Consider the following 21,000-nt stretch of genomic DNA (forward strand, 5'->3'; position numbering starts at 1 on the left):
GGACTCCAAGAATGGAGCGTTCACCTACGTAGGCATTTCTAGGCAGCATTTCCCACAGCAGTCTAAGCTGTAGAAACAACCTTCTAAGCAGCACGCAGACTCTAGACAGATTCCCCACTGCCAACCCAGTGAGTAGCAACTCAGTAAGCAGCTGAGCACAGACCAAAACAATTTCTAGACTAAGGAACAGCAAGCCTATAAGGTAGTGCTTATCATTTTAATGGTTTTTAATTAGGCTTAGGCTTCCAAAGTAAAACATACACACACACACACACACACACACACACACACACACACACACACACACACACACACACCCCAAACAAAAAAACCCCTCCATATCTGAAATTTATTAATGTTCAAAGTCAGTACATTTTACTGTGTTTAGCTCTCTTCTCGGGTGTTTGTTAGGAATTGGTAGGAAAAGGTAATGAACAAAAGAAGTTATTCTTAGGAATTTTTTTTTTCTCCCCTCGTACCTGTGACTAGGAGTTTGGGTGACAGTTGTGGAGTGATGAGCAGTGGACGTGTAATGACTGGTGGAAAAGGATGTCTCCGCTTCTCTTTCAATGATATGCTCACTGGAGATGACGTTTTTAGATACGTATTGCTGGAAAATCAAAGAGACACAACTTGAAGGCTCATGTAAGTCAAAACACGAATACACTAATTGGTCCTCATGTGTATGCCCAAGCTCCTATCTGTCATCTCAGCTGGGAGACAGCAAGGCAAACCCTTTCTGGCCACTCCAGCACTGAAGTTAGACACAACGACTGAATAAATTCCTTTCTGATTGTCTGTACGAGACAGGTCCTAAAACCTCAACTTCATTCCTCTCATTTCCAACAGAGAACAGAAATGTCACAAGCACTCGATCCAGTATTATTTTTGTCTCCACTTGTCCAGGCCAAGAAGAGTAAGTGATAGCTGAGGAAGACAATGTACACGTAGTCTGATTTGTTTCAAATTTCATGTCACTAGAAAAAAATGGGAATTTTTAGTTTTTGGATCCTTCTCTTTGAAGTTCATAGTGCTTAGGCTGACCCTACTGATATTACTGAAGATTTTAACTTGCTGAGCAATATTTGAAGGACCTAACAGTATTTTCAAGGTCTGCACAAAGCACATACTAGTTCCATGGTTTTATATTTAGTGAACCCACCTTATTTCCATCATCATAACACAGTAGCTATTACTGACTGATAACAGTGAGAGGCTGAGTTTTAAAACTGTTGTAGGTGCTGTTTGTATTTCCATAAATCTGAGTGAAATCAGTTAAGCCAGGAGAGAAGGAATACAATGAGGTACTTGATGAATACAGTAGGGTCCTTTAGAGTCTTCTGAGATGTGGACTCTAAAGAACCTGATCTTCAGGGAACACTCTACACGTACAACTTGATCTTTGCAGAGTGCCTCTTTCTGTTCATGGAAACACTTTCCCTTCTAGATTTTCCTGGGGACAACTGTTACACAGTAATGGCTGCACAGTGAGCGGCTGCCACTCCGGTACCTGTTCTTCTCGTGCCTTCTGGAGGCAGCTTGCACCCAGTGGATCTCGTGAGTATACCACATAACAACTACGCCCTCACTACGTGTGCTGGGCTAATGTTTTATGCAGATTATTTTAGTAAAGTATGTATTCTTTTTAGGCCTGTTACAATTAAGAAATAAGGTTGAAGGGGGCTATTTTAGATTGTACTATGATTACAATCTAAACAGTCATGATCTGGTTGTTGCTATGTATTATACTGCATATGATAATATATATCACATTTTATACAATATGCTGCATTATATATAAGATATGCATTATTTTATATGTAAAGTATTACATATTATAGTTAATGTTGGTAGTGAGAGCATTTATTGACCTTGGAGAGCATCCTGATAAACCCCCTTATTGGGAAGAAAACAAAAGCTCCCTTTTAGCCCTTTGTTCCAACACTCTGCCAAAAGTCATGAGACTTGGGGGTATGGTAGTATTCATCAGCTCCAGACTTGAGTCTATGAGTCATCTTTTCACCCAAGACAGACCGTCTCTTACCAGATGGGAAATGGTATTACAAACTTTAAACTTTGTCTACTGAGAAAACTCCACATTACAAAGGAAGAATAGGGATTGTGCTGGAAAATGAGGAACAACACTTCAGAATCCAGGAGGTCTGGAAAGAGCTCTGGCCACAGTCTCTTACTATTAAGGATCCCAATGATGATACGCAAGCAGCATTAGGGAGCAGGCTATCTAGTCAAACTTAGGAGCTAAGTGCACAATACAGTAAAAACACAATGCTTGAATAATTAAGGGTGCACTTCACCTAGAGGGCATGGCATCACGCAGAAGGAGCCAGGGAAGAAGCAAGTTTTACTGCCTCCTAGCGTTGCTCCTTAAGGCATATGTAAGATGTTTCCCACCTTTTCGTGCCCCACGTTCTTCCATTGGAAATCGGAATCAGAAAACCATACACACCATGAAGGACCCCTAAGAAAAATACTTCAAAGCCCTTCGTTCAGTTTGCTATGAGTCAGTCACATACTGGAGTGGCCTTTATTTCCAAGTGACTAAAAATAAGTATTCTTTAAGATTCCGGTTTCCTTATTTTATTATTTATGCTGTCTTCTCTTCTTGCTATGGTCTCCCTGTTGAATAAACCAGCATTATCCCAAAATCTTAACTGACACCGTGTAAGGAAAAATATGCTAATGCAATAACCAGATCCATTTTGAAATTGCTTTCATGGTTTTCTCTGGTCAGAATCATGGGGTCCCTGGAAGCCACTGTGGTAAGTGGCAGGAGGCAAGACACCAACGTCAGGGTGCCTGAACAGCCAGCAGATGCTTGGCTTTCTCAGCGGGCCAGTCAACCTACATTCACCAGTTGCACGTTTTCTGGTGGTGGGTTGGGATGGTGCGGCCCATTGGCTATGTTCACCATGTTGTTCCGTTCGGACCGAAGACTCTGTCGCAGCCGGTCATGAAGCTTTTGCCGCTGTTTCCTGGATATGACAAAAGGGGCACATGTTTGTGCCTATTACTTACTTCCTGTCCCCCTCACTCCCCACCCCTCAGCCAAATCTTTATTCTAACACTAACAGGAACAACTTGAGGCAGTCAGTTGGTGGCGGTGATCGGGGGATGGAGGTTTGTGTTGGTCTATCTCGATACCAGTAGTGTCACACATCTTAGAAAGTAGGCTTTAATATTTAGATGGGACTCTTATAGAAACATAGCAATTGTACTGAAGAAGAATTTTTTTTTTAAAAAAGGAGGGAAAAATACCCAAATATGTTGTATTTTGCCTAAACTCTCAATATTCTTGGTCATTACATCTTTGTCTAAGTCATAGAGGTAGTAATTGGTTTTATGTACATCGTACTATGAGATTGATACGGCTGGTTCCATAAACAAATTTTCCTGTGGATTTCTTAAGAGAATTAACTTGGCTTTTTATTTGTACATTTTTACATAGTTACTGTGTGTGCATATTGCCTGCATATTGGTACAACTTTGGGGATATTTTGCCATTACATTGTGGCACAATTGTAACAAGAGTCAACACTTGTGATGATTTTCGTAGAAGAGGCAATGACTATCACATTTAAATCTAACAAGTCTTATGGTGCCCGTTGCATGGGAGCTTGCCTCTGTCACTCAGAGAGTGGGCAAACAAATTCACGTGGTAGATTTTGTGGCACAAATGCGTGTTGCCTCTGTTTCCTAGTATAGCATTCAGATCAGTTCATCCCTCTGACCACTTCTGACCAGAAAATATTATGTCATCAGGCAAAAACAAAACAAACATAACTCTATTAATTGAACATTACATTTAGACTTGAAAACTCTTATGTGGAGAGGCATGTGAAGGAAGTCAGTCAGCAGTCAGCCACTGTGTGCTAACATGGACGCCTGTGAAAGGCTGAGAATAATGACTACATTGTCTGTATGATTTTCTCTTTTAGCTTTTTAACAAGAAAATTTGGCTTGCTTCTCCTTCCACAAAAATTCCTTTATACGCTGCACATTTATAGAGCATACATATTGGAAGCCTAATAGAATGAAAACCTAGTCACATTAACTGTCAAAAAGTGATTCTTTTATTTCTGAAGTTTCTGGGCCTATCAGACGTATTGCGTTATGCCTTTGGTATTTACACACTTACAGGGTAGTTAGTACCCACGTGGAAGTCTGGTCCTATCCAAGCCTGTGCCCCTCCAAGCCTTTATCCATGTACAGAGCCCTGGTCACTGGGAAGTTTGTTTAGTTTCATACAAACAGGCAAAGGTCCACAAAGTATATTACTCAGTGGAGACCATAAGGAATTAGGTTCCTAAGCGCCTTTCCCTCCCACCCCACCCCAAGCCATGGGCATAGGATCTGATGTGCAGAGCCCAGCGTGCCTAAGCTACTTTCACACTAAGGGGAGTGGACAGAGTGGAGAGGAAGGTTTACTTGGTTTTGCAGTAGGCCACCACACACATGATGCCGACCACCAGTAGGGCGATACAGATGCCAGTAATTGTGAGCACTCTCTTCTGGTAGAGTTCCTCCGCTTCTGGAAAGGGGTGAGAGCAAATGTCACCAAAGTCATCTACCATCCCCTGGACTTACAGCTGAACACTTGGCATGCTTCATGACATTATCTTTGTCTGCAAGACACTTGATAACTCTTTATGCATATACATGTCTAAACACAATTATGTTCTGTGTGGTACTTTGAGCATAAGTAACAAGCTAGCTAGGACTACTGAAAGTAAAAAATATTTTATGATTCCTCTAATGACAAGCTATAAATATATATATATATATATATATATATATATATATATATATATATGGTATTAAACTGACAAATCATTGACATTCATTACAAAATAACTGATTAAAATGGTATCCATATTATTCTTTTTATTAAATATCTTATTTTTAAAAATCTCTTGCAAAGACAACAGGAATCAATACTGATATAAAGAGCTAAGACTGGCACCAGGGAGACCCTCAATTCTTCTTTCCTCCACCCCAATCCTCTGTCCATCTCCCTTAAGTTTTATGTCATCACTTTGTATCCAGTGGTCTTTACGAAGAGACACTCCAACACTTAACAAAATTTAATTCAAAGCTATTTGCAACCATGAACTTGGCTTGTAGTTAGTAGGAGGCAATAGCCCCACAGTTTAGAGCAAATGAAATAGAAGAAAAATAGGGTTGTTCTTTGAGATGCAGCAAGTCTGTAATTTGCGACATTTATTTTATTTTATTTTTTTTCTAGTTAAAAGTTAGTATCGTTGGAGGATGGCTTGGTTTTGTCCAATGGGGAGTCAGGTTGTTAACAGCATTTGCAGCATTATGGGGGATGCTGAGCGCACAGCAGCTGAGCTTCCAGTAATCTCATTGTGTCTCTTGGAAGATCTTTACACGTTCAGCCAATGCACGTTGTACATGGTTTGTTTGCCATTAAAAGTCATAAGCTGGGCAAGCACTGGGGAACACTGCACAAATGGAATGGTCTTATCTGGGCACCAAAACAAGAAACCCATACACCTTATCTCCATTATGTCTTCAACCTCAGAAGCTATACTTTCTTTTCATTGAGAGAGGGCAGGTCACAGGAAGTTGTCTTAAAAAATGAATAAGCGAATTTTAATTTCTATCAAATAGAGGATCTTATCACGAAAGAAAACATTTCCTACAAGCCGAGTCCATGGAAAACAAGTCCCAGTTGACAGGTCAAGAACATTGTCAAATCAAATTAATAGAGCACTGATCATTAAGAGGAACATGGAAGTCAGTGGTAAAAAAGATCAGGACACTGAAGAGATTATATAAAAACAAACAGAAAGGGTTGGAGGTGGTGGAGAGGAAAAACAAACCAAGAGGACAGACAGACTGAAGGAATGACCAAGAGCAAGATAGTCAAGAACAAAGGAAAAACAAGGTTAAAAGTTAGGGAGCCATCTGGAGTCCCTGGCACAGCATGCCTGATATTAAGGGAGAAAAAAAAAATAAAGAAAGAAATAGAAAACCAGATGAAGGAGATGCTTGGGGTTGGGGTGGGGAGGAAAACATGGGTACAAAGTGGGAAGGGGGGGCGGGGTCCCATACAGCATAACTCCTAACCTGGGGCTAGCTGTGACATGGAAGCCATGGTTAGGAAGCGAAGCAGTTGGTGCATTGCGGTGCCACAGTATGCAGGAGACATAAAGTGTGAGAGTGTGTGTGTGTGTGTGTGTGTGTGTGTGTGTGTGTGTGTGTGTGTGTGTGTGTGCACTGCAGAAGCCTAACAATGACACGAGTGAGAGTGTTCATTGCTTGTGTCTATAACTCACCCCCAGACAAAGGCAGGGGAGTCACTTGTGTGAGGTGTTATCTGTAAGCCAATGGCCCTGTAGCCTCCCTCTCTGCTATCCTAGATGGTTTTAGTGTGTTTATTCTAAGAAGCACAGTCTTGTCTCACTGCTCTCTTTCACAGGGCTCCTTCGCACAGCACAAGTTGGCTACAGCATGGGGCACTGATATTGCCATCTAGAAACGGCAGGTCCTGCACTCCCCCTTTTGTCTAATAGACTTCTTTCTGTAAAACTGGTATGGCTTGGCCTGGGTGCAGCTCAGAGGGAGGATGTTTGCCCAGAACATATGACACCCTGGCTTTGGTTTCGCAAACAGATGAGGGGAAAAGGAAAGCCCTTGGTTGCAGCTTTTCATCAACATCCTAACAACTCTACCCTTGGAAACAGCTAGGAAATAGTTTCTACAAACGTCAAAAAAAAAAAAAAAATAGGAGGACACAGAACAACTGCATGGGCCTTGGGGTCATCATGGGTTGCCCGCTCCCCTCTCCCCGAACTCTTAGGGATTTCTGTAACAAGTTTTCTTTCTGTTGTTGTTGCTTAGGAAAGAACAGGCTGAGTTGAAAATGTGAACCTCCAGCATCTGCTGATCTCCTTATCTTACTGCTTGTCAGTGAAACAGTTATTTCAGGGACTAGAGATGCTGAAATGAAGAACAAAGCAGCTAAAGGGAACCCACTTAAGGCAGGGAGCACAAGCACAGGATTACATTCTGTGTTCACATCAGTACTGGCTACCAATTTCTCACCTAAATTTCTTTTTGATTTTTTTTTCCCCATGATTTTGCTGCATCAGGTTTTCTTCTTAGATTTTTAAATGTTTAAGTATTTAAAGGAAATAAGCAGCAAGTTCCTTTAGCCTACTGCTCTTCTCATTTAGTTTATTTTTAATTACTAAGTTTTCCCCCTGGGCATGATTGTATCCACAGGGCAAGAGCAACTCAGAGCTAGTACTAAAAATCAGCCCAAAGGTCTGGCCTGTCTCCATGAGTGCAAATGCTCCAAATCTCTCTGATTTGGCTGGATGGACTGTGGTGAGTCACATCAAACACATTTTCATTGTGATGTGTCCAGGAGAAAAGACAGAGTCGTTCTTGCTCTCTTGTTTTTAAATGACCCTTAAGGTCAGGAGTTATTTTAGGATGTAATGGACTTGCCTTCCACCCCATGAAGCCTTGGAGATGTGTGTGTTTAAGAGCACATTGCTCTTATGAGCTGTGGGAAGAGCTGGGGGAGCAGTTTCACAGCATAACCATTTGACTCCACTGCTCAGAAGTTAGAAACAGTAAATCCTATAGTCAGCCCATAAAGCTCTGAGTGGGGGAAATTCTGCAGGTGATCAAGGTAGTTCTGAGGCTTTGGCTCTTAGATTGCTGCAGGAAAGGCCAGTACTGTGAGATTTCTGGAAGAGGGAAACTCCCTATCAGGAAGGAAGAACCCCAAGAGTGATGTCCATGACCTCTTTCTGTTCTCCATACTTGAGCTTTGTTTTTTTGTTTTTTTTGGTTTGTTTGTTTGTTTTTTGACTCTCAGATAGTTTTCTCCTTAAATTGTTATTTTCTTGGTAGGTTAGCAATTAAGTTTCTCTCCTTCTACCTGCCTGTGAGAGCTGGCTACTGTCTCATGTGTCATCAATTATGTTCTGAATACATGGATTATTATTATTATTATTATTATTATTATTATTATTATTATTATTATTGCCAAAAGGAGACAAGAGCTGTAGGATGCCCATGCTACATGTCATCAAGCCAGCTGCAAAGGGAGCAGACATGGTGTTGTTGACCCAAGACTCTGTTCCAGTCTTTCAGAGAGTTTATACAAACAGCCCGGAGACCAGGGTAGATGGCAATCTCCCACTCCTTCCAAAACTGGCGGCCACCACTCCCATCTAAGGATGAAGGGTCTTTTGGAATATGCCTACAGTTTATCTGCCTTTGGGAGCTTTGTTGGTTTAGTTTTGACACTTACAGTGTGAACTCACCTATATGATGATTTGTTTGGGTCATCTTAACCTTAGTGATTAAATACCCCGGCACTGGAATGTCTACCTAAAATGACATCTCCTGCTTTCTATGTCCTTCTAATAAACAAATGAAGTTGACTAGAGTCATTCTTGAGTATCTTCTTCAAGAAATCTGAGTGATTGACCTCCTTTCATATAAGCCTAGTGCAAAGTAAGACACCTCTATGGTGCCATGTTAAGTAGACTGATTTTATGTTGTATGTGGCACTCCCATCAGGCTATGTTTTGTGTGGATATACTTAAAACTTTGCCGTTCTCTGGCCTCTGGTTTGTTTTCTCCTGTAGCCTATGCACCACTCCAACTTACCCCAGCTTTTAAATAACAGCATGGTCCAATCAATGAGTCACACATGGCAGGGTCTCTAACAAGGTGCAGCAAGGAGGGAGATTTTAATCTCTAGGTGAAGGTAGGCTTGGAAATTTAAAAACTGCTGCACTCCAGAACGTTCTCATAAACCAATCATAGATTGAAAGCAGAGAAACCAATGTTATAGCTGTATGATCCCTTCTAAAGAAAAAGGAAATTAGTTAGGAACTGAAAAGTAAGAGTGGGAAGGGCAAAGGGATTCAGTTCAGAGGCTCTACATTCTGCAGGCTAAAAGGAATGATGATTGGTCCATACCCATAAATTCAATCCCAAGATGCTCTGCCAGTGCAGAAAGTTGACAAAAAAAAAAAGAGAGAAAGGAAAAAAGTTTCAGAAAAGAGCAATACAGCGCACTCCAAAACAAATCACACACAACTACGACAGCTCTCCGTGCGTGCACACTGAACAAGACAGGCGGTGGGTGTTACGGAAGCATGCTCAGGAACGCCCGAGCCTACCAGCGAGGTGTGAAAGCACCAGCCCAGGGGCTTAAGTGACCTTTCAAAGCGTCTACTGAGGGAGGTTAGGACCTGAACCGTCCTCGACTCATCATTTGAGAATAGGAGTTCTTTAAAACCAGAAAAAAGCATTTGCAATGAGTTGGTTTTTTTTTTTAAATGGGGTTCTAAGGTTTTGTTGTTGCTTGTTTAAAGGCACCCAGTCGCAGAGATAGAAGAAAAAGCCAAAAAGACAGCAATTTGGCTTGAAGTTTTTATTATATTGGATTTACTTTTCCTTGCTGGTGGGTAGTTATGCTCTAGCATTGATTTTTAAAAGCTGTGCCTCGGTTACTTAACGTTCCACTTCCTTCCCTACTCGCACTGTCGGCTTCACTCACAGAAAGTAGCAAAAGCTTCTACCCAGAAAAAGTGAAAGGTTCTTTCTAGTTTTTCATATAGTTTTCTGTGTAGTATTGGGCAATTTGAAACCTCAGGTTTTGTTTTGTTTCTTTGTTTTTTTGTTTTTTGTTTTAAGTTGCAAAAAAATTAAGTGTGTATATAATATAAAGTTTCTGGGGTCTAGAACTTTAGCGGTAATTAGATCAGCTCTCCCGAGTACTGAGCTCCAGTGGGCACAGGTGCCAACAAAACCGCTGCACCACCCAGGGAAGGGGACCGAACAGTGTGAGTCCACGCCCCAGCGTTCCTGCAGCTCTTTACAAAGCCTGCATGAGTTAAAAGGAGGAATGAGAGGGTAGGGGGAGAGGCTAGGAGAGATCTCCAGTTAGGATTCTTTCCCTTCTTGCAGCAAAAACGGACAGTTGAGTTTCACCAGGGTGCAACATAGGCTTTCTGTCCCCTCTGAGGACAGTGTGGAGAGGACAAAGGGAAAGATCAGAAACTGAAGTCCGCGCTTTCTTCTCTTAACGGAGTGTGGGCATACCGCGGCAATCCGCTAATATAACGAGGCAGCTCTTAAGCTTGCCGTATGTGGTGGAGGGATGTGGCTTTTACAAAATCCTGTCAGGGCGTGGAGAAAGTAGCCCTTGATTAGAAGGAACGAGTGGAAGGTTCATCCTGGTTCAGATCCTGCCTCTCCCACTTACCTGTTTAGTAACTTTGGTCAAGTTTATCACTCACTGAACAAATTCATGATATGCATGCTCACTGGTGACCCTACAAAGTGAGTTCTTATGACCAACAGTAGATTCAGTATTCTGAAAAAACCAGACACATCTGGCGATGTCTCGTAGGACCGTCCACACATTCAGGGAAATTCTGAATGCTCCTAAAATCTATCAAAACAACAGACTTGAAGGTTTTTGGAGTCACTTCAAGAAACGATGCTTCCCAAATAAAAATATATTTCAAAAATGGGAGGCATGACCTATAAAGACTTCTGATTTGGGTCTAGTGTAACCCCACAAGTAATCTGAATTTTTTATAAATTGAAAACCAGAAGTCTTAGGGTTAATTCAGTTGTACAAGATAGTCATAATAATATTATTCAAATACAAATGAATTTCCCTTGCCTCAGTGCAATTTGTCAGACTGACATGTTTTCTCATTTTCCTTTTCACATAAACTTTGAAGCATCAATATGAAAAAAATTTAGTTTCTAGGAAATTGATAATAATTTTCCTTACTCATTTCTTTCACAAGGCTATGATCCAATTTTCTTTCTAGAGGCTTCTCTGTCTCTTCCCTTTTCCTCCTAGAAGTCACTAATAATTTAAAGGTTAAAATCAAGACATATCTATATAAAAAAAATCCTTTCCAAAGAATTAGTCCATGCCTATGTGAACACTTCTAATGACTTGTATTAGTTGCATAGAAAGCTTGGTTAAGTCTTCAATAAAATTAGTAGCATGCCCATGCATACATATAACTACATTTACAGTTTTATAGGTAAGCCTGGAAGCCTAACTGTAATTTCATTTCAAGGGAAGTCATTCATATCAGGCAGCTCCAATTTTGAATAATTCAATGGGAAATTGGTACTTAAAACGGGAATCTCTTTTGGCTGTGAGCCCTAACGAGGAAACAAGGGGAAGACGCATGCATCAGTCATTCTAGACCAGGCAAAGATGCTCTCATTTATTTTGACTATTGGTAGCTCTATCTCTTTCATTTTATATCCAACAAAAGGAGCAAAATATGCAAACTTTTCATTATGTAAAGAAATTCTTTCTATCTGCTTTGTTTAATGTAATGCTGATGTTAGCTCATTATGTAGCACATGGTTCTATTGAACTCCTGGCTAGCCACTACATTCTTCAAATTCAATTAATAATTCACAAACACAAAGGTTACTGTAAACAATTGAGTTTCCCTTTCTTCATGTGATTTCCTGCCAGGACCATAGCAATATAAAAAACTAATTTAAATCTAAGAGTCTCCAGAAACTATTAAATATTGACTTGCTAATCCTTTGTGTTAGGATTTTCTAATTACTTGACGAAACCGATTAACCTGAAGGTTAATTTAAATTTTCAGCTGCATTAGAGAGAAGAGCAATAAAATAATTTTCTTTCATCAAAAGCATATAGCCATTGCAACTATGGTTTCTGTTCAAATTTATGGCATTCAGTGTGCTATTTTTAACATCTTTGGGATGGTTTATGCAAATAATCTCAAAGACATGCCAGTGTGATTTTCTGTATCTCTGGGGTTTTCTAAAGAAGTCTCCTAAGGCCAGTTCTAAAAGGGATGAATCTAGTGTCCTGACTTTAATTTCAGACTTACCTTTACAAATGTAGCTCCCCTTTTTCTTTTTTCTTTTTTTTTAACCACAATCTGCATTGTTACTGAATCCTTTCAAATGTAACAGACTTTTGCCTTATCCTCCAGTTTCTATGTAAAGAAGAGCAAACACACACACACACACACACACACACACACACACAAAGCAAAATCTTACACTCAGTTGAAATTTATGACGATTCTGTCGTATGTGGAGTGTTCTTTATTCTAATGTTAGCATGATACATGTTTGATAAGTACATTCTCTTAACAAGTTCTTGAAACATTTAGAAGTCAATGAAATAACCTATGCTTCAAAAATACTTTAAGGCTAAGTTTACTCACTTTGAGACTGTGCCTCAAGTTCAGAATGCTCACTTGTAGAACAATCTATAGCGTGAGCTGTTTTAATTTAGTTCCTATGATTTTCCAGCTTCTCCAGGACATATTTGCCCCTTACTGGGCATATTTTTTTTCTTTTCCTCCACATAGTCTACACATGTGTGGGATCCCTGCTCACACACTCTATCACAGGCTACTGATTACAATATCACAACATTATTAACGAGGAATTGCACTACAACAGGCCAGATTTAAGGCTGAATAAAGCGGATGATATTTTCCTAGGAAATACTATATGTTTGATTTCAAGAAAAATGGCTGTCATAAACCATACCACTTTCCTTCATAATTCAAATCAGCATGTATAGGTTCAACCAACATTCTATAGGATATGCTGATCAGAATGACTATGTAATCTTAATAACTAAGTTATGTTTCAAATAGTTTGAAATATTATATATTCTCTTTGAAATGTTATTCTTCAACTGTAAATATAGCTAGGTGATTTTAAATCCTTCGCTTGAGGCAGGAGTCTATCTTCTCCTTAACATTTGTTACGTTCTCTAAGATAGTGTGTCCATAAACAAACAATTACATTTTCAAGTGACCTCTCTGGGAAGATCCTATGGCTTTTCTTTCTTGAGCATGGAGTAACAAAACCTATTCCCTTGGCTCTCCTCATCATCTATCAGAGATACAAACGGAGATCTTCAGACACAGAGGTTAGAGAATGAACCCTGGGTAAGACGATTCTGGAAAATGGTGTCTGATTGGAAACGTTTGCTCCTCCAGACATGTGGCATTAATAATGCAGCCATTACACACTGGCCTCATCCCTGAGCTTCCTATCAGACCTTGTTAAATCAACTTAAACATGAATTCTAATTTCCTGCATGTCTTCCAAAAGTGTCACTGAATGCTTACTAAAGGATTTATTTAAGGAGCCCCATTCTAGACTTCAGACAGACTGCCTACTTTTAAATAATGTCAAATAAAGGGAAATGTGGCTAAAAAGTGAATGAGAACTTTTTGGGGGGGGTTGTTTTGTTTTTGTTTGTTTTTTGACTACCAGTGGCAGAGTTAACTGAGCTACTGTTCTGAGAAATATTTGCATTTTTAAAGCTTGCCTTTATCTAGTAACTACAATACATCTCTACGTATCTGACCTCTTAACTAAAATAAAATCTCTTTTCATTGAATTCTAAAACATGAGTTTATATCTATATCATCACATGGGCTTGCTAAATCTGTGCTATTTGAGAACAAATACACAATTCAAAGAGTGTCTTTACTTCATTAAATAAAATTCTATTTTCCTTCCTATTTCTACATTCTATCCTATCTACTTAAAAAAAAAAACTATAGCTATGGAGAGAAACTTCATGTCTGACAAATGCTAGTATTTAAATACTTGTTAATACAGTTAATATGGTTCAAAATTTACCAATGCCAATTTGCCAATTTTTAACAAGGGAAAATTATGGCTATGGAACAATCTTTGATAACATATACTATAAAGGCATAAGTATCATCTCACAAAATACTTTTATTCTGATAACATCTATGAATTAGAGTTATTTATTTATTTATTTTGAGACAAGGTCTCACTCCGTAGCTCTGGCTGGCCTCTCCTTCACAGAGACTGACCCGCCTCCGCCTCTTGAGTTGACATCTATGACTGTTAGCAGAACTATATTCATCTCATGAATCAGAACCAAGGGCAAATGTCTGATTCTTCTCGACGCCTAAATGACCAGCTCGTGTAATTATTTTTAATGTTCTAAGAATCTAAACTGCAGTGAGCTGAGTAAAATATTTTTGATGATAGGGTTGACAAACACAGCCTGGTGCTAACATTTATAAACAAAGACTTAGTGGAAGACAGGCTTTTTCATTGCCTATGACCGTTTTCAAGCTACAAGGAGGGGGGTTAGCTGTGACATCATCACTATAAACCTTAAAAAATTTGTTATCTGAACATTTATGGGAAGAACTTACCAACTCGTGATCTAAATGGTTAACTAGGATCTAAGCATATTATCTTCTAAGCGTTTCAACTGAAATACTCTCATCCCAGTGTACAGGAGGGGAACAAACATCTAGTTTAGTTACTCAGACAACCATCTACGGTCTGGAGTGGGTAGTTGAGGAATGATGTTTAAAACATGGTGATCTCACAGATGTCATCTTAACTTGTCAGTTCTACATTAAACGTTTACATATGTATTCTAGATCTGGAGTTGTTATATTTTGAAATATTAGTTTTCAAAATAATAATAGTTATTTTCTTTAAAGATCACATTTTAAGATTACATAAATATTCAAATTAAGAAACATTGAGGGAATGGTGATTATTTAAACTCATTCTGAGTTACTGATTTCCCTAGAAACATGAATATAAACCTGGCTATTCCCTTTGCTGGGAAATACTTGTTTTTCATTTTCCTACCTAGTAATATCTTGTTTGTCTTTACGCCTACATGTGCACTTTGGTTAATGAAGAAAAACACCTGAGCCCTTTTTGTGATGTTTATTTGTGATGAATGACACAGTTGGAGCCCAAATTAACCTCCCATCATTTCAAGTGTATAGAGGCTTCAGTCTAACAACAGCCCTTCCAGGATGCCGACATTGGATACAGCAGATGGACTGTTCAGTGGGATGATTTTATTTTACCAGTACAAGTGCGAGTTTGAAATGTCTTTATTCTTTCATTCCTTGATGTTGACTATCAGCTTGTGTCACATTATGCAGTACCAATTTCAGAGACATCTGGAGCCTCACACGCCTATTAGTAACTCAGAGCCGACTAGTGACAAACAGACGAAGTAACACAATGACTTTGTTAATGTTCTCATGCGACAGGCAGAGGCAGTCAACATTAGACCTGGTAGAATGCTCTAGCTCTAGGTGACTCTGAGGGGAGATGTAGCAACAAGAAAGCAGCACCGACTGAGCATGCTCCTATTCAGGCAGAGACAGAAAGGGAGTGGACGTACTGTAGAAGCTGGCCATTACGTAGTTTTGGCAACGATCACCAGTAAACTCATTTGGGCACCTGAGAGAAGAAACAAAAAAAAAACAATGGTAGAAAAAAAAACAGAGAAAAAGAGAAGAGGTGAATATATGCTAGAGAGAAGCTCCTGTAGTATCACTGACTGAACTTGGTGAGTTCACGCTGCTCAGGAACCGACGCTTTGTCCTAATCATGGCTGTCATACTCTGACATCACCCCGGTGCTTACAAATTCGGACAAAATGGCAGTTCACAGCATTGTGTGACAGTGCCATCTCGGGGTTCTACATGACTGACTTCTTCCAAAGAAGTCACAAAGCAGACACCATGGTTTTATTCAGCTAGTCACAGAGGTTGGTAGGAAATGATTCGGGGTTGGTTCATTGCTATGACTCCCAGAATGACAGGCTACACTGTGTTCTTCCACATTTTCACTGTGAGACCCAAGTAATTGACAGGTAGCCGAGACTACAGTAAGTGGGGTGTATGCCCTGAGTGGAGAAGCCATAATTAGGACAAAGGGGATCAGTTACAAGAGAGCTGTAAAAGCACCCAGTAGTTGCGATTGTTGCTGTAGTTTTGGGGAGAAAGCAGATTTCAGATTATTTGAACATACTTTCTTGGGTTTGGACTTTCATGGGCACATTCTCAGTACATCTTGCTCCAGTGAATCCAGGTTGGCACCTAGAGGGCAAAAATGTGATAAGCAATCGAACGCTCAAGACACTGAACTTTCAGCTTGGTACCTTTCCTCCCATGGGATATGGAGTCCTAAAAATGACCCAGTGTTGAGCAACATAAAAAAGACAAGACACAACACCGAGAAACCCAGTGCCAGCAAACCACGCCTTACTGATTTTGTTGTTTTCTTCCATCTTCGGAAGATTACTTACTGACATTTAACTGGAGAGAGGCTGCACGCCACATGCGGTGGCGAGGTGGCTCTCACCCTGCATCACCCTACATGGTAGGCTCACTGTGTTAAAACACTGGAGTTGACATTAACTTCTGTGGTTCCACTTACTTCTTCCATTAGCAAAAGACCTTGAGCCTTTACTTTATTGTATTTGCACCTATATTTCTACTCGTGTCATAGACGTTGGCTAAACTGTAAGTTGAAATATTTCAGCAAAACAAGTCACTTTTATTCTCTCGTGGTTACTGATGCGAAAGTGGCACTTCCTATTTCTTTCCCCCCAAAGACATTATAAATTCAGCCTTATTTTTAATATTATTGAAAGAATCAGAGTAGCATTTTATTGGTATAATGCCACTCATCCAACTACTTCTATTGAAAGGAGAAAAATATTATTTGAAATTAAAAAGTTATCCTTATACAGAAGTACATATGACATACCACTTATATTTTACTTGCTCATATCAATTTACTTGTCAAAATGCAAGGCTCTTGATACACCTTTGTTCTCAGGACCGTACCGTGGTGCCACGCTCCAGGTGCAAGACCGTTACTGTTCACGTTGCTTTAACCTCATATCTAAGGTACTTTAGACTGGGTTTGATTTACTTACTACCATGTCCTAATAAGCAGGTATTGGAGAGTTCTATAAAGCAAACATACTTAGAGGTAGAAAATGGTAATTGGATGCTCAACACCCATAGGCATATAGTTCACCATAGCTATCACAAAACCATCTGTCTAACACCACTCTCCCTGTCGATACTGACTTAGTGATTTTTGTGTGTTTGTCTCTAAAGTAAATAAGACACAAAACTATCTCTTTGGCATTAAACATGTGAATGACTCTGCCAGCTATACTAACTTAAAAGTGATTTCTTTAACTTTCAGGTCAAAATTCAATAGGAAAAAAATTGCTGTCAAGTAACTTGATACATGAAATTTTCTTATTGCATGACGATGCAAAAATACTAGCAGTACCAGAATTCTCACCACATGAGTACTTGTACAGTAAAATTGTGACCATTAAGAGCAACAGCAACAGGACAGAGAGCTGAGTCTGCAGTTAAGGGTGCATCGCGTTCTTGCACAGGACCCCAGTTTCAGTTCCCAGCACCACATCAGATAGCTTAGCTACTACCTGTAACCTTCAGCTCCAGAAAACCTGATGCCCTCTTCTGGCCTCCATGGACAACTGCACTCGTGTGCAAATATTCCCCCCCCTGCATATACATAATTATAAAAATAAATCTTAAAAAGAGACTATCAATAAATATATATGTAATAAATAAATATATCAAGAATGTTCCATTGAAGTCTCCAGAACACTTGGATAAACTAATTATTTTGCTGATAATATTTTGTTGGAAGAATTAGAGAAAGATCTACCTAAAATAATATATAAGGACTGACCTATAAGGTAGGAGCATTTCTATAAAGATGTCACATTACATGCCTCAATAAGAATGTCTATATAAATATTTTTAAAAATACTCTGTGTAGCTTACGTGACCAAATTACTTCTGAAGAAAATCCATTTTGGGTTGTTTGCTCATGAAATCTGGACTATCATGCCACAGACATTTCTGTACTTGAGTCTAGCATTACAGATACATTCTACAGCGACGGTTTCCTTCTGCTTGTTTGATTTTTTTAGTCAAAATTAAAAATCACATATTGAGCATAGCATACTCTATTTTTTCTATAATTAATATGGCACAATATAAATTCTGTGTGTGTGTGTGTGTGTGTGTGTGTGTCAGTGAGTGCGAGAGATACAGAGATAGACAGAGACAGACAGAGACAGAGAGAGACAAAGAGAAAGCGGAAGAGAAGGATCCACCTGTGGTAAGAAGTGCTCATACTGCTCATATTCAGAGATTATAGCATGAATAAATAGCTTAAGGAATCAAGAGTTACTTGAGAAAAGGAAGGCATTAATAGGAAATTACGATTTAGGCATCTTAAATGCCAGACCTGTGATTAAAGGCCATATGCCAACTATACAAATGGGGTTTAAAAAAAAAAATAGCAAAACTATGCATTTTCTAACTATTACAAACGTCATGTGTATCCTAGGAGATTATCACTGTGGGATGCTGGGTTATCTTTGTTATGTGAGCATATAGAACATTTGATCTAGTAACACAGTTACTCTTAATGAAAAGAACATGTCAGTTTTCTCTATTTGTGCATCCCTATTCCAATTTGATGTCAGCTGACTCCACCTCTTTCTCTACAGGGGACCCCTTCCCTAATTCTTTCACTGTGCCTTGTCCCATGCCCAGTCCAGATCCCTTTAACTCTGCTAACTGGGCGGGGATGGTTGTAAATGGTGGTCCTATCTTACCACTCTGCTTCTCTAGCCAGGAGCTTGGATGGTGCCTGATTCTAAGTGCAGTGTCTGATCAAGACACTGGACACCCAGAATGTCTACAAATAAACTGATTTCTCAAAACAACTTAATCTTAACATCTACTTTTTTTTTTTTAATCTTTACAGTTTAAAATAGAATTTCCTTTGTGGACTTCCAAATACATTTTAATAGGAATTACCTAGTACCTGGGGATTTCCTCCCCCAAGCAAAAGCCTTTAACACCATGTGCCATGTTAAAGAGTAAGAGCTATAATGATTTAATAGAAAGCCCGCTATCGAAAAGTTAAATTTTGTTATTAAACACCAATTTATCTAGGATTCAATAAAGCAGAACTATGTTTTCTCTAAGACATTTGTCTAACAGAAGTAACAAAAATACTAGGATTTTTCAAAATTACATTAGCCTTAAAATGGCATTTATTGTATTACTGTGTGCTCTTAATTTTACATAGTGCCTTATGAAATCATTTCATTTTTAAGTCTGTGTTAAGATAAATTCTAAGGAATGCACAAAGTTGATGTATCCTAGAGTCCAGGGATGATTAACATGGTCTTATCTTTACATGTGAGGTTCAAGACTTTACTTCAGTTTTAAGGTACATGACTTCTTTTCCCCAGCCAATTAGCAATCCCTAACAATTTTCTATAGTTTTTCAAACCAAGAGCACTGGCCATTATAATTCACTCATTTAATTAAATTAATACACATGATTGAATCCTTATAAAACTATTTTAATAAGGACAATCCTCCATAAATCACCTGATGCAGTTACTAGGAATTCAGTTCTAGATGCATGTGTTTTGAGAATCAGTTTATGGACATTCTAGACATAGTCAAGGCTATTTCCAAATTCCCAAGAAAGATCTCGTTCTGTAGGGTTGGCCAATTTTATAAACTAACTACTTATCAGTTACAGTCAACTGGTAAACCATCTTTAGATAGCTCCCTTCCTTTGTTTTCTGGTTCCATCTTTGTCCCTTGAGAATACTAGAGGAAGCCAATAGCCAGTGCTCTCCCGATTTAGTAATCACTTCACAATAAAACATTTCGCCAGGTTTTAAAATACCCTGTCAGAGAGAATATCACGTCTCTCCGCTCCCTGTCAAGGCTAACTGTGACATTTCCTTTTACAGTGTAAAAACACGTGAACTTATCTACTCAGTGTTGATATTTACAAATATCAACGCATGAAAATGTCAACAAACTTATTCTGGGGAATATTGGCCAGTTTGTGCTCGATGTCAAAGCCTCCTACTGTCACTCTGGAAACCCGAGTTGCCCATGGATTTAGCACTCAGACTTCTGGGCTGCTTTTCTACAGTATCACATTGCAAACACAGACTTTTCTCACTCCGTAGCTGGTCTGGTATTCTAGCCAGAACTCGCCTACTCACTGGCTGAGTATCTGCATTGTAGATTATTTTTTCCCAAATGTATTGTTACTATTAGTCTGCATTTTTCTAAGATGAATCTTATTTTGTTATCAGTCTTTAAGTGAAATTACTTGAGGCTTATATATGTTTTTCTAATTAATTTTTTAGTGTTCTTTATGGTGTCATCTGCAAAAGCCATTCATTTCCTCAAGAGAATGCCCTCCTTAACATCATTAAAGAAAATACTAAGTAGAAAATGTTCCAATAATGATTCTTCTGGGTCGAGCATATACCTCCCATCACTGTTCAGCTGGTATGTACCTCCCTATTCTTTTATTATGATCTTGGGACTAACTTCAAACCCATGAGATAAGAGACAACATATAGTGGCCTCATAGGGCTCATGAGTAAATACTGAGGAAAAGCACACACACAATCTCAAAGCTTGTGTTTCCACACAAACAGTGAGTGTGGCAGTGCTTAGGAACACATCTCTCCTTGCCTGAGCCTTGGTCCTTACCTAGTATGTCTGTTTGTGCTGCTTCTAATAAAATGCTTACCTAGAGACTAAAACCCTCACCAGCATTTATCCCACGCGATGCATCCTTAAGCCAAGACAAACAAGTGCAACAGATGTGGAATCAATGCATCCTGTACCGTACTGTGCTACAGTGGCACATGCCACACTGGCTGCTCATCTGTGGTCTGCCTTTCTCTCTGGGGGATTCTCTTGCTTCAGCTAAAAGGTCCTGAGGCACTTTCTCATTCTCTCTATGCTAAAAGACCTACTTTATGATAAGGCATCTAAATGGTTTCTTTTAAATTATTCAATACAAATATTTTAAAGCAGTGCATTTTATTTAACACAGACCACCTTAAGGTGGTGGCTTCATATTTTCTGTCCCTTCTATAAAGCCTTTGTCTTTTCATTCGTTAAGGTCCTCACACTAAACACACCCTTAGCTCCCTACATGTCCCCACGGCACTCAGGACAGCAATAACTGATTATTAAATCGATTGCTTGAAACACGCTATTCTTTTCAATGGTCCCTGTCTCCTAA

General features: G+C 39.2%; 1 protein-coding gene across 7 annotated transcripts in view; it reads right to left on the minus strand.

Annotated features, from left to right (window-relative positions):
* NRG1 (neuregulin 1) overlaps nucleotides 1-21,000 on the minus strand; it is a 199,543-nt gene that overhangs the window by 11,139 nt on the left and 167,404 nt on the right. For 3 of the 7 annotated variants that reach the window (XM_084760653.1, XM_084760650.1, XM_084760647.1), the window contains 5 exons: nucleotides 15,257-15,315; nucleotides 8,989-9,012; nucleotides 4,447-4,549; nucleotides 2,867-2,993; nucleotides 480-610 (listed from right to left, as the gene is read on the minus strand). In XM_084760653.1, the coding sequence (XP_084616779.1) occupies nucleotides 480-610; nucleotides 2,867-2,993; nucleotides 4,447-4,549; nucleotides 8,989-9,012; nucleotides 15,257-15,315 (444 nt within the window). Of the gene's footprint in view, nucleotides 1-479; nucleotides 611-2,866; nucleotides 2,994-4,446; nucleotides 4,550-8,988; nucleotides 9,013-15,256; nucleotides 15,316-15,888; nucleotides 15,957-21,000 lie in introns of all 7 variants that reach the window. The other 4 variants (XM_084760652.1, XM_084760649.1, XM_084760651.1 and 1 more) reach the window with 2 other exon arrangements.

The sequence above is a fragment of the Acomys minous genome (assembly GCF_964271855.1).
Source record: "Acomys minous genome assembly, chromosome: 15".
NCBI classification, from domain to species: domain Eukaryota; kingdom Metazoa; phylum Chordata; class Mammalia; order Rodentia; family Muridae; genus Acomys; species Acomys minous.